The sequence below is a fragment of the Somniosus microcephalus genome, chromosome 13, assembly GCF_052327205.1.
Source record: "Somniosus microcephalus isolate GS21.2 chromosome 13, FLI_Smic_1.0, whole genome shotgun sequence".
Classification (NCBI taxonomy): Eukaryota; Metazoa; Chordata; class Chondrichthyes; order Squaliformes; family Somniosidae; genus Somniosus; species Somniosus microcephalus.
The window spans coordinates 26125912-26140490 of record NC_140999.1 but is presented as its reverse complement, the minus strand read 5'-3'; the positions used below and the strand labels follow the sequence as shown (position 1 = coordinate 26140490).

At 41.8% G+C, this 14579-nt stretch overlaps 1 protein-coding gene across 3 annotated transcripts in view; it reads left to right on the top strand.

The window, feature by feature from the left end:
- Positions 1 to 14579, top strand: part of plekhj1 (pleckstrin homology domain containing J1) — a 74155-nt gene that overhangs the window by 10727 nt on the left and 48849 nt on the right. For all 3 annotated transcript variants that reach the window (XR_015080535.1, XM_086004669.1, XM_086004668.1), the window contains exons 2-3: positions 6652 to 6719; positions 10507 to 10573. Coding sequence is in view for 2 of the 3 variants with exons in the window: in XM_086004669.1 (XP_085860795.1) it covers positions 6652 to 6719; positions 10507 to 10573 (135 nt within the window). In the remaining variant the exon portion in view is untranslated. The remainder of the gene's footprint in view (positions 1 to 6651; positions 6720 to 10506; positions 10574 to 14579) is intronic.

Below are 14579 nucleotides of genomic sequence, written 5' to 3'. Positions count from 1 at the left end.
AATAGCAATGTTTGGTGGAGGAGGCAATGAGGGGACAACTAAATTACTGTTTGGGGGTTGGGGGGGGGTTGCGGTGGCAGGGGACCAGGTCTGTTTATATAATCTCCAATTTTTGTCTTGTCAATTTTACCCCTGTCCTAGGCTGCTCTTGCTCATCAGTTTCTTGGTTTGTGGCCAAGTTTTGAAGATCACTTTACCACATTATAATAATAGTTTAAATAACAATGGAATCATATGGCTCAGTTTTCTTGTGGCACAAACCCTTTCTTGTTTGAGCCATGCTGGCATCTATTGCGGACAGTTTTGACCAACAATATATAGGCCTGGTTTTTTAGTTGCCGCTGACCTCAACAAAAAAAAAATTAAAAAATAAAATAAATAATTTTTTTTTAAAAAGCTGCCCTCAAAGATTTAGCGACTGTCGAGCATCAATTTCCTCTATTCCAAAGTGACTTTGAATTTGGTGCCATCTGTGGTGTCTAGCAACACTGCAGGCATGCTGATCAGCCAATCAGATTGAAGAATTCTCACACTGCAAAGAAGGAAGTAAAAAGCAGGTTTTATAATTCACATTTTAATCATTTTACAGTAAGCAAAATAAAGATTGGGACATACACATTGGATTACAGCGAGAATAGTGCGTAAAAGGTTGAAGTTCACGTCAATTCACTGATTCTGTGTTGATTGCATCTGCGAAGACTGCAACAGCGCACCCTATGGAGGAGCAGGGCATCACTGACGGCAACTGACGGATTTCCGTGTTTGACTGTGCATGTGCGGACACCAGAAGTTGCTGTCAGTTTTATACAGTAATGACGGTGAACGCTGACAGTTTCGCCGTCATTACAACCACAAATTCCAGGCCATTGTTGATGTCCTTTAAGGGATTTCTGTAGCACCCTAGGCTCTGGCATTATTGGTGCCTTCCAAAACACTAACTTTGGCAACTGTGTGTGTTGCAGAATTGTGTTCAGCCAAGTACTCGGAATGTAGTAGCGGTGTAACATCTTGAAGCAGACACTGAAGAGATCAGCACTGTACTATATGTGAAGAGTCCTAGATGCTGCCTTGTAAGTGCAAGGATAGGAGCCACTCCTAATGACATTCTTCTCAGGAAAGGTTAAATAGACTCTAAAACAAAATCAAATTCCAGAGACCAGTTTCATTGTTATTCCTGGGTGAAGCAGGGCAGTCTGTTTCCCCAAACATGTGTCACATATGAAGAAGGTAACTGCTAAATTCAGTCTGTACCAGAGAGAGTTTTTGTGTCGAGCCTTAACATGTCATAACAAAAATAAATTCTCTGTGCTAATCCTCAACAGAACAGAAAATTGATCCTTGAAACACAGTTGCTCAGCTATGTGGCAAACCGTTACCAAGGAGTCTCTGACTAGCCCGGTATCTCTGCTGGCTTCAGAATGTCTCCTGACTGGGAGAAAGTCAACCTTGAGTCCACTTTACAAAAACTTTTAACTATATAGAACTACATAGAATATACAGCACAGAAACAGGCCGTTCGGCCCAACCAGTCTGTGCTGGAGTCTCCTCCCATTCCACCTACCTCATCCCTGCCTTTCAGCATATCTTTTATTCTCTTTTTTTTCCTCACGTACTCATCATTTTTTTTTTGAAAGCATCTAAGCTATTTGCCTCAACCACTTCCTGTGGTAGTGAGTTCCACATTCTAATCCTGAGTAAAGAAATTTTTCCTTATTTCCCTATTGGATTTATAAGTAACTATATCTTGTAGCTATGGCCCCTAGTTTTGGATTCTCCCACAAGTGGAAACATTATCTCCACGTCCGCCCTGTCCAACCCAATCATAATTTTATACACCTCCTATCAGGTCTTTTTTCTAAAGAAAAAATGCCCCAACCTGTTCAATCTTTCCAGATAGCGGTAATCTCTCAGTTCTGGTACCATCCTTGTATTTTTTTTTCTCCAGTGCTTCTATGTCCTTTTTTATAGTATGGAGACAGAACTGTACACAGTACTCTAAGTGCGGCCTGACCAGGGTCCTGTACAAGTTTAACATAACTTCACTACTTTTGAATTCTTAAACCCGTAGAAATAAATCCCAGTGCTTTGTTAGCATTTTTAATTACTTTGCTGACCCACGATGCTGCTTTTAATGATTTGTTCACCTGTATCCCTAGGTCCCTTTGCTCTTCTACCCCATTCAGTTTCTTATTTTCTAAGGTGTAGGTGATGTTTCTATTTTTTCTAACAAAGTGCATCACCTCACATTTATCTATGTTAAAGTTTGTTTGCCACTTAACTACCCTGTCTGCAAGTTTTCTAATGTCTCCTTTTATTATGTTGAATTCTTCCTCAGTGTTAGCTATACACCCCAATTTGTTGAAACAAAGGACATTAAAACTATATCTCATAATAACTATATTAGCTGGTTAGCCATTTACAGGTTGTTAACTATATAGAATGTTTTACTCAACCACTTGAATGACCTAGTCTAGGTCGTATGGACAAGTGGCACTTGCCTCAGAATCTTCTGTGGGACGGGATCCTGCCCTCAACTTGTTTTTGAAATTTGCTATTTCAGGTTTTCTACTTTAGATGTCACTTTGGGATATGGGATGTTAATCCTGGTAAAGTTCCTCAGCCCATTCAGGGAGATCTATTTCTTCTGTCTGTCATTTTCCAGGTTCAGTTGAAGTATGGGAAATTAATTGTATAAAGTAAGAAGAATATTTTCTCATTGCTCTTTTCATCGCCATCAAAAAGGGTCCAAATATTTGAAATAGTGGGGAAGGAAATAATATTCCCAAAATAGCCACCAGATGAAACATAGCATTCATTGTCATGGAGCCAGTTTTGTTTGGACAATTTGCTGTAGAGAAAAGGCTCAACCTAACACCTCTCTGACCGTTTTAGAAACATATTAACATAAGAAAAATAGGAGCAGGAGTAGGCCCTTCGAGCCTGCTCCGCCATTCAATATGATCATGGCTGATCCTCTATCTCAATACCATATTCCCGTTCTCTCCCCATACCCCTTGACGTCTTTTGTGTCTAGAAATCTATCTATCTCCTCAAATACATTCAGTGACTTGGCCTCCGCCTCCACAGCCTTCTGTGGTAGAGAATTCCACAGGTTCACCACCCTCTGAAGAAATTTCTCTTCATCTCAGTCCTAAATGTCCTACCCCGTATCCTGAGACTGTGACCCCTCGTTCTAGACCACACCCCCCCCCCCCCCAGCCAGGGGAAACATCCTCCCTGCATCCAGTCTGTCTAGCCCTGTCAGAATTTTATATGTTTCAATGAGATCCCCTCTCATTCTTCTAAACTCTGGTGAATACAGGCCTAGTCGACCCAATCTCTCCTCATATGACAGTCCTGCCTTCCCAGGAATCAGTCTGGTGAATCTTTGCTGCACTCCCTCTATGGCAAGTATATCCTTTCTTAGGTAAGGAGACCAAAACTGCACACACTACTCCAGGTGTGGTCTCACCAAGGCCCCGTACAACTGTAATAAGACATCCTTGCTCCTGTACTCAAATCCTCTTGCAATGAAGGCCAACATGCCATTTGCCTTCCTAACTGCTTGCTGCACCTGCATGTTTGCTTTCAGTGTCTGGTGTACAAGGACACCCAGGTCCCTTTGTACATCAGCATTTCCCAATCTAACACTATTTAACTAATACTTTACTGTTCTGTTTTTCCTACTGAAGTGGATAACTTCACATTTATCCACCTTATACTGCATCTGCCATGTATTTGCCCACTCACTCAACTTGTCTAAATCGCCTTGAAGCCTCTTTGCATCCTCCTCACAACTCTCAATCCCACCTAGTTTCGTGTCGTCAGCAAACTTGGAAATAGTACATTTGATTCCCTCATCCAAATCATTGATACATATTGTGAATAGCTGGGGCCCAAGCACTGATCCCTGCGGTACACCACTAGTCACCGCCTGCCACCCCGAAAAAGACCCATTTATTCCTACTCTCTGTTTCCTGTCTGTTAACCAATTTTCAATCCATGCCAGTATATTACCCCCAATTCCATGTGCTTTAATTTTGCATACTAACCTCTTATGTGGGACTTTATCAAAGGCCTTCTGAAAATCCAAATACACCACATCCACTGGTACTCCCTTATCTATTCTACCAGTTACATCCTCAAAAAACTCCAGTAGGTTTGTCAAACACGATTTCCCTTTCATAAATCCATGTTGACTTTGTCTAATCCCGTTGATATTTTCTGAGTGTCCTGTTATCACATCCTTTATAATAGACTCTAGCATTTTCCCTGCTACTGATGTTAGGCTAACCGGTCTAAATAGTGGGGTTACATTTGATGCAAATCTATAACATCAATGCACGCTGAACACTCAGAATATGACTGCAAGGTCTGTTGCCCATGATGTCCAAGTGTGCAAACACAGTTGGCTTTGAATTTCAGAACTGGCGATATGCAAAGCTTCTCAAATTTCCTTTCAGCAGAATACTGCTGTTTGACTTGCAATTTAAGAAAACACTTAATCTTTTAAAAAAGGCAGCAGCAGATGTTCATGGGCAGCCTGAGGCTCCTCACGGACCTGTCAAAGGTTCTTGAATGTTTCAGTATGAAAATACAGCCTTGGTAGATATGTTGTTGGTAGAAACAGAGTTTTCTGCATTCTTATGCCAGAAAAAGATAGGGTTCCATTATTTTACAGTCTTCAAAAGAATGGGAAGATTCAGGCCCATTCTAGATCTCATGGAATTGAAAAATTTCCTAACAAAGAAAAAGTTCAAATTGGTGAAGCTTCCTCGTATAATTCAGGTGGTGCATTAATGTAGTTGGTTAGCCACCAGACTCCAAAAATTAATATCTCTACAAATCATATGGGGATGGCACCAGAATTAACTGAGGTGCCTTGTCAAGCTACTAATACAGTAGCTACCCTTCAAATGAACATTGGTGTCGTGATAATTCTGTGGCTGTGACACATCCTGTCTACTTACCAAGATAACTGGCTTATAACTGTCAAATCTCAAGTGCAATATTTCAGCATCTATTTCAGGAGTTGGTTTATACAATGAAGTGGGTCAGTTTGGAGTCAGAGCTCTGTAAATTCATGAGGTTTGTCCCTCTTCCAAACTGCACGTAAATCCAATAGCAGGTTAGTTAGGTGTCGAAAGGATACTGGGGTGTCAAAATTGATGGATCAGGCCGTTAACATGTTTAGCGCCCAAATCCTTGTGACTGTGTTGTTCTGTCCAGTTTTATTTTATGTGCTTACACCCATTTTGTGGTATAACCTCGACCTCCGAATGCACGCAAAAATATTAAAATGAGTACCTGTTGCAATTTTACAATGGGATCGCACCTTTCCCTACAAAACCCATTTTGAAGTGGTGCAAGGAAACTCTGTGTGGTAGAGCTCTCGAAGGGGAAAAGGCTTTGGATGTATTTTTTATTGCAGTGTTTATAATCTCTTGGTACTGTTTTAATTAGATTTTTTTTCAGTATTTATAATATTTACTCATGAATTTGTGGAAAATAGGACGATTTTTATTTCCTTGCTACAGCAAGTTTGGGTTTTAACTGTCTACCAAAAAATGTCTATATTGCCTGCTAAGTAACCACAGAGCAGTCTATAAGTGAATACTTTAGAGGACTTCAGAACAGGAACGAGTGCAAAAGGAGGATACTGTGACAAAATGAAACATTAATGGTGTATTTTATTGTTTGGTTCTTCCTTCCTTATTACAGTATTTACCAAGTTAAATTCAGATTCGGTTAAAGAAATGACCTGACTGCGCACAGTGTAGGAACAACCTGTAGGTCGCTTCAAGAAACAAAAGGGTGGTTTTAATATTCAAATGAATTTTTACTGCAAAGTGTCATTGTGTTCTCTCAAGAAGTGCTGGTGATATCAATCCGTATAGTTGCTGTGGCCTGCATCGCAGATTAGAACGTCCGAGGGTGCAAGAGGTTATTCTGACCAGCAAATAAGCCTTTACATTTGGCTTCCTCATGCAACCATGAGAGATACATATTTGATTTCCAGTGTTCTGGGTGAAACTAATTGTAAAGTATAACTTGCTCCAATTCAGCAATCCTTCCAAAATCCAGAGACCGAGAAGGTTCCACGGAAGGTTAGCAATGAACACCCCATAGTTGAGATCAGGGATTGTGTTTCAGGTCCAATTACACATTGAGCTTTGGTGCAGGAGATGTGACGATTTATTATTTACAGTGTTTCAAAGCAGATTAGTTAATTCTGTATGTTACTATAAATCTTCAATTTGATTTTGCTACTGCTTCATTATTAGCCACAGTCTCTGTTTCCTGCCTCTGCATTGATTGTGCCAACCACTAAGTATTGCTAGCTACTTTTTTTTTGTCCCAGACAGCCTTTGGAAAGACTGAAATATGTATTATAAATAAATACTTGTAGCCTTTTTAAAGGCTGCAATAATCTTTGCCCTCAAATTATGGTCACGTTTATGAAAACCTTCAAAGTTCCCATTATCTTTTTAAGAGCTGCTGACGCAGGATTTATCCGCTCCTCCCCACCCACCCAATTGAACTACCAGCACTAGACCCCATATGGGAACATTTGTATCAAGGATTAATGTAACCAAGTTAGGCACAGATTAAGAATTTTTCTGATGATATATGCACGTTTCTTTTCTTCAGCTGCAAAAAGTCGTCTAGTGAAGCTAGTTGTCAACTTTCTTTTCTACTTCAGAATTGATGAAGAGGAGGTAAGACTGCTTCAAAGTTTATTTGGTATGCTAATCACTTGGCACACATTCATTCATGACTATATGACTGTGAAAGTTGATTATTTATGCCAACCATTTGCCATACTTTACTCTAAGGCACTTATTTAGATACACTAGCATCCTTGTCATTATTCTAGTCAATTTAGGCAAGGTAATGTCAGATTATATGCTGTGGCTTGAAATCTAAATGTCTGTCTACATATCTATAATATATATATATTAAAATATATTGCACATTTTAGAAAAGATGTCAAGGACTTGGAGTGGTTGCAGAGGAGATTTACCAGAATGGTACCAGGGATGTGGAGAGACTAGAGAAGCTGGGATTGTTCTCCTTTAGTGCAGAGAAGGTTAAGGTGAAATTTAATAGAGGCGTTCAAAATTATGAGGGGTTTTGATAGAGTAGATGGAGAGAAACTGTTTCCACTGGCAGGAGGGTCAGTAACCAGAGGGCACATTTAAGATACAGGAATCCTGCCCCAACCGCGGTTTTGCCAAACGCGGATTTCAAGTATATACGGTTTCCTCTCTGCGACAACTTTTGCCAACCACGGCAGTGAATTTTGCGTATACGTGGTTTTTAATTTAGGATTAAGGTAAATAACAATTTTATTGCTTTTATATTTTTTATTGTTATTTGAACATTTATGCTGTATTTGCCAACCGCGGTTTTACTAACCACGGGGGCTTTCAGGGTCGTATCTCCTGCAGTTGGGGAGGGATTATTGTAATTGGCAAAAAAGCCAGGGGGAGATGAGGCGAATATCTTTTTACTCAGTGTATTATGACCTGGAATGCATTGCCCGAAAGGATGGTGGAAGTAAATTCAATAGTAAATTTCAGAAGGGAATTGCATATATACTTGAAAAGGAAAAATTTGCAGGGCTATGAGGAAAGAGCATGGGGGTGGGTCGGTAGCTCATTCAGAGAGGCCGCACAGGCAAGAGGGACCGAATGGCCTCTTCTGTGCTGTATGATTCTATATTAAGTTTTCCATTCCTTATTCAGGGTTCATCATTCTGTGATACACAGTCATGTCTGTACATCTATCACCAGATGGGGCTTCATAAGCTCCGGAAGCTGCAGATCCCACACATCTACCTACAGCATCATTAATGCACTCTGAGGGAAATTTACTTTGTCCTGACTTTACCTGGGAAAGCCGTGGGAGGTGCACTAATATATACTAAAAGTCTTGCTTCCAGTATGCATAGACCTTAAACATTGTACATTACAGTCATGGTTTTGCATCATAAATATTGGTTACATTTAAATTGTTTGCAATGTTGGCTCTGATTTGTTTTAAGTTAACTCTGTCAATTTGCTCAAATATACATTTGTCACTGAACAATCTGTTGCTGTTGATTGAAGCTGGTGCCACTGGAGGAAGAGGAGGAGGAGGGTAGAAGTTACGCTGCAGCTATACAAAGCCCTGGTCAGACCACACCTGGAGTAGTGTGTTCAGTTCTGGGCACCATACCTTAGGAAGAACATATTGGCCTTGGCGGGAGTGCAGCGTAGATTTACCAGAATGATACCCGGACTCCAAAGGTTAAATTACGAGGAGAGATTACATGAACTTGGGTTGGATTCCCTGGAATTTAGAAGGTGATTTGATCAAAGCTTTCAAGATATTAAGGGTAACTGATAGGGTAGATAGAGAGAAATTATTTCCACTGGTTGGGGAATCTAGGACTAGGGAACAGCCTAAAAATTAGAGCCAGGCCTTTCAGGAGTGAAGTTAGAAAACACTTCTGTACGCAAAGGGTGGTAGAAGTTTGGAACTCTCTTCCGCAAACAGCGGTTGATGTTCGGTTAATTGTTCATTTTAAATCTGAGAGTAATAGATTTCTGTTAACCAAAGGTATTAAAGGATATGGGGCAAAGGCGGGTATTTGGAGTTAAGTCACAGATCAGCCATGATCCCATTGAATGGAGGAATAGGCTCGAGGGGCTATATAGCCGCCTCCTGCTCCTAGGAGATGCAGCCTTTGCTGCAGCTGTTACCTGGGCCCCAGCTACTGGTACTGAGTTTGAGGGGTGATGTTATTGCCAAGAGGCAGCAGGAGACTTTTGTTGGTGAATCCCGTATCTGTGGTGGCTCCTCTGGAGGCTGATTCTTGACAGCTTATCCTGCTCTGGCCCCTGTCTCCACTCACTCTTTTGGACTTTCCTGACGCTGCGCCTTCTCCGGAACAATGACAATGCCTGTGGGTTTTGCAGGATCATCTGGACTACTATATATATTTTTATCTCCACCCTCACAACTCCAGTCTGTCATAACCCCAACACTGCCCTTGTTTCTGCACTGTACACCCTCCCCTCTACCACACCATAGCCCACATATGTACTTCCACCACCTTTTCAACAGCATAACCTCTCATTCACCAGAGCATGTCATGGAATATCTGCTAGTCCTCTTGGATTTTTGAATGTGTTAAATGCCAGACATCAATTATGTACTTACAGTTTAATATGCAGATAATAGGTGTATAGATGAATGTAAAGTCACCTTAGGATGAAAATACTATTTACAATATATAGGACAGTGCTGCTGAGTTAATGAGTAAATGCAACATTAACGTTCTAATGCTTACCTCATTCCATGAGCTCCAGTACCAATAGTGATTCCCATTTGGATATCTGATATGTGTAATGTGTTTTGCCAGTTTGTGGCCTGGTTTCTGGCTGATGATAACTTGCAGGAAAGAATATATATTGTGCGTCCATGAAAATTTTCCTGCTCCATCTTGTCCTACACTTAGGACAGACTTCCATTGGCATTCATGAAGTAGCAGATGACTTGTTTGCCTGCTGACCTTCCCAGCTGAATGGAGATGGACACAATGGGCAGGATTTTCATTGAGCCGTGGAGGTGGGATTGGAGACGTGTGGGGGTTTAAAATCTTGAAATCGGGGGGCATGAACCCATCCCGCCTCCATGCCAGTTTCAAAGGAGACGAGTACCCGACCCGTGCTGGGACCCGCCTCCCCAAGGCGGGAAGGGGATTAGTGCCAATTAACTGCCTGTTAACAGGCAGTTTTTAGCCTAATCCCTATTTTTAATAAGTGAGGCGGGCCGTCGGGATGAAGGGCTTGGAGGCGTCGAGATATCCGGTGTTCAGGTGAGTGTTGGGTGCATGAGTGCAGAGGTAAGTGTGTTTGGTGTGTGTAAAGTGTTTAAAGAAGTTTTACCTACATGTACTTACCGTTACAGCCTTCCTTCCTTCAGGTCTCGGGAGTCCCTCATCTCACCGGCACAGAAAGCAGAATGGCCGCGATCTGTCAAAATCTGCAGCATTCGGCTTTCTGTTCCGGAGAGATCTCTAAATCATCTTGAGAGGAAGGAATTAACTTAGAGTACAGATTGTCAGTGTTTGACAACTTCAAACAGCTGTCAAACGCTGATATTTCATCTGTCAAAATCTCTTGACAGATGAAATGTCAATCTGTGACGTCACCTGTTGCCGGGTGGCCCTTAATTGGCCTGCTGAGCCCGCTGGGCGGACTCAACAAGGTCAACCAAGTGAAAATCGCGTGGGTTGGCCACAACTCGATGGAGGCGGGACTACAACCCCAAAAGTTGTAGTCTCGCCCCCTACACGCCGCCTCAATGAAAATCCAGCCCAATGTCTTATTTTAATAGGGAAGTAGTAACAAAGATACAATCATTTTGGAAACTAAGTCAATATTGAGAAATATGTTTGATATAAATGATATGGAAGACTTTTTTAATTCATATATTAACTTGTTATCTTTTTAATAGCCTGTTGGTGCCTTGTTACTTGAAAAGTGTAGAATCCAAAAGGAAGATGACACTGGTTTCTCGCTAGGTAATTCCACTTTTACTTGTATTCCATTTTCTGTCAGATGATGACTCCCAGCTGAATTTGAATACTGTACTATCTTAAGTTCTCTTTTGAAATGTGATGTGAATGAATGTGGCAGTTAACTGATGCTATATTCCCATATTTAAATAAATAACTTAATGTGCATATTGAATGATCATTAAGCTAATTATAGTGTTTTGATAAATTTTTGGTCATTTACGATGTGATGTCAGCAGTGAACATTGGAATATATTTCCACTTGCGCACCCAGTGACAATATTTACCCTGTCAGGCCAGGTAGCTGTCCACTTATAGAGGAAAGCTTCCTCTACTTTGCTGAAAATGTTTCTTAATCCCAACATCAATAGAACGTCCTCTACTGAATTTTTCCATTTTCCACTCCAGCTTTCTTTGTGGCCTCAGAGTGAGATTGCCACTTTAATAAGAATATAATAAACATAAGAAATAGGAGCAGGAGTAGGCCATTTGGCCCTTCGAGCCTGCTCCGCCATTCAATAAGATCATGGCTGATCTTCTACCTCATCTCCACTTTCCTGAACAATCCCCATATCCCTTGATTCCCTTAATATTCAAAAATCTATCGACCTCTGTCTTGAATATACTCAATGACTGAGCCTCCACAGCCCTCGGGTAGAGAATTCCAAAGATTCACCACCCTCTGAGTGAAGAAATTTCTCCTCATCTCAGTCCTAAATGGCCAACCCCTTATTCTGAGACTGTGACCCCTGGTTCGAGACTCCCCAGCCAGGGGAAACATCCTCGCTGCATCTACCCTGTCGAGCCCTGTAAGAATTTTGTATGTTTCAATGAGATCACCTCTCATTCTTCTAAACTCTAGGGAATATAGGCCTAGTCTACTCAATCTGTCCTCATAGGACAATCCCCCCATCCCAGGAACCAGTCTGGTGAATCTTTGTTGCACTCCCTCTATGGCAAGTATATCCTTCCTTGGGTAAGGAGACCAAAACTGTACACAATACTCCAGGTGTGGCCTCACCAGGGCCCTATATAATTGCAGTAAGATGTCTTTACTCTTATACTCAAATCCTCTTGTAATAAAGGCCAACATACCATTTGCTTTCCTAATTGCTTGCTGTACCTGCATGTTAACTTTGTGATTCGTGTACAAGGACACCCAGGTCCCCCTTAACACCAACATTTCCCAATCTCTCACCATTTAAAAAAATACTCTGCTTTTCTATTTTTCCTACCAAAGTGGATAACTTCACATTTCTCCACATTATATTCCATTTGCCATGTTCTTGCCCACTCACTTAGCCTGTCTATATCCCCTTGAAGCCTCCTTGCATCCTCCTCACAACTTACATTCCCACCCAGCTTTGTATCATCAGCAAACTTGGATATATTATATTTGGTCCCCTCATTAAAATCATTGATGTAGATTGTGAATAGCTGAGGCCCAAGCACTGATCCTTGTGGTACCCCACTAGTTACAGCCTGCCAACCCGAAAATGAACCGTTTATTCCTACTCTCTGCTTTCTGTCCATTAACCAATCCCCAATCCATGCTAGTATATTACCCCCAATCCCATGAGCCCTAATTTTGTTTAATAACCTCTTGTGTGGCACCTTATCGAATGCCTTCTGAAAATCCAAATACACCACATCCATTGGTTCCCCCTTATTTATTCTGCTAGTTACAACCTCAAAAAACTCCTAACAGATTTGTCAAACATGATGTCAAACATGATTTCCCTTTCATAAATCCGTGTTGACTCTGCCCAATCCTATTATTATTTTCTAAGTGCCCTGTTACCACGTCCTTAATAATAGATTCTAGCATTTTCCCTACTGCTGATGTCAGGCTAACTGGTCTGTAGTTCCCCGTTTTCTCTCTCCCTCCTTTCTTAAATAGTGGGGTTACATTTGCTACCTTCCAATCTGCGGGAACTGTTCTAGAATCTATGGAATTTTGGAAAATGACAACCAATGCATCCACTATCTCTATAGCCACCTCTTTCAAAACCTTAGGATGTAGACCATCAGGTCCAGAGGATTAATCTGCTTTCAGTCCCATAAAGGGGGGTGTTGTGCTGTAGTCCTACAATCATGGATGAAGACAGTCCAAACTCATTGCACATAGAGCTGTTGCAATTAGCAAAGAAATGGGACTTTCTTCCATCAGGGTAGGCTGAATTCGCAACCGTGTCCCAACAGTGTCCTCCTAATGTCACAGAATCACAGAAACCCCACAGTGCAGATAGAGGCCATTTCGGCCCATCGAGCCTGCACCGACACATATCCCACCCGATCCCCGTAACCCCTACACCAACACATATCCCACCCTATCCCCGTAACCCCACGTATTTAATCCCCCTAACACTAAGGGTCAATTTATCATAGCCAATCAACCTAACCCGCACATCTTTGGACTGTGGGAGGAAACTGGAGCACCCGGAGAAAACCCACGCAAACACGGGGAGAATGTGCAAACTCCACACAGACAGTCGCCCGAGGCCGGATTCGAACCCGAATCCTAACAAAATGTTCTTAAAAGTTATTTTGCAGTTAAAAAAAATTCTGTTTTAGGGGGTGGGGGTAGTAGGGGGGGGAGAAGACTCCTGTCATTTTAAAAATGTGTTCTTCTTTCTAGTAGTTGTCCTTGTGTTGATAACTTATCATTTTTAGCCACCATCTGTTTTCACGAAATCTATCATTATGTGGGGAAAGAATGTACAGAATCTCAGTACAAGTACTAATGTTCAAGGTTACATCTTGGTTCATTTGTTTAATATCAGTGCCGCAGCACTATATACAGTATTAGCATGGTTTCTTATGATTTTGATGAACTATTGGTGCTCATTCTGTGCTTTATCATCTTGCTCATTTAAGGAAAGCCCATGATAAGCAATGAAGAGTGAGCTTTCCTAGCATATTATATTGACAAAGTTGCACCTTGAGATGATTTTTTTAAATTGCATTGGGAAAGCAACTCCAAATAAGGGCAAATTTGATTTTTTTTTTTTCCCACTGACGCTAAATTTTTGTCAAAAACAAATCCATTAAATTTTAAAAAATCTTGCTCACCAATGCTCAGTTTGGATTCTGCCAGGACCACTCCGCTCCAGATCGCATTACAGCCTTGGTCCAAACATGGACATAAGAGCTGAATTCCAGAGGTGAAGTAAGAGTGACTGCCCTTCACATCAAGGCAGCATTTGACCGAGTGTGACATCAAGGAGCCCTAGTAAAATTGAAGTCAATGGGAATCAGGGGGAAAACTCTCCACTGGCTGGAGTCATACCTAGCGCACAGGAAGATGGTTGTGGTGGTTGGAGGTCAATCATCTCGGCCCCAGGACGTCGCTGCAAGAATTCCTCGGCATTGTCCTAGGCCCAACCATCTTCAGCTGCTTCATCAATGACCTTCCCTCCATCATAAGGTCAGAAGTGGGGATGTTCGCTGATGATTGCACTGTGTTCAGTTCCATTCGCAACTCCTCGGATAATGTGGACGACGTTCAGGCTTGGGCTGATAAGTGGCAAGTAACATTTGTGTCACACAAGTGCCAGGCAATGACTATCTCTAACAAGAGAGAGTCTCACCAGCGTCCCTTGACGTTCAACAGCATTATCATTGCTGAATTCCCCACCGTCAAAGTCACCATTGACCAGAAACTTAACTGGACCAGCCACATAAATACTGTGGCTACAAGAGCAGGTCAGAGACTGGGTATTCTGCAGCAAGTGTCTCACCTCCTGACTCCCCAAAGCCTTTCCACCATCTACAAGGCACAAGTCATGAGTGTGATGGAATACTCTCCACTTGCCTGGATGAGTGCAGCTCCAACAACACTCAAGAAGCTCGACACCATCCAGGACAAAGCAGCCCACTTGATTGGCACCCCATCCACCACCTTAAACATTCACTCACTCCGCTAGCGGCACACCATGGCTGCAGTGTGTACTATCTACAAGATGCACTGCAGCAATTCGCCAAGGTTTCTTCGACAGCACCTTCCAAACCT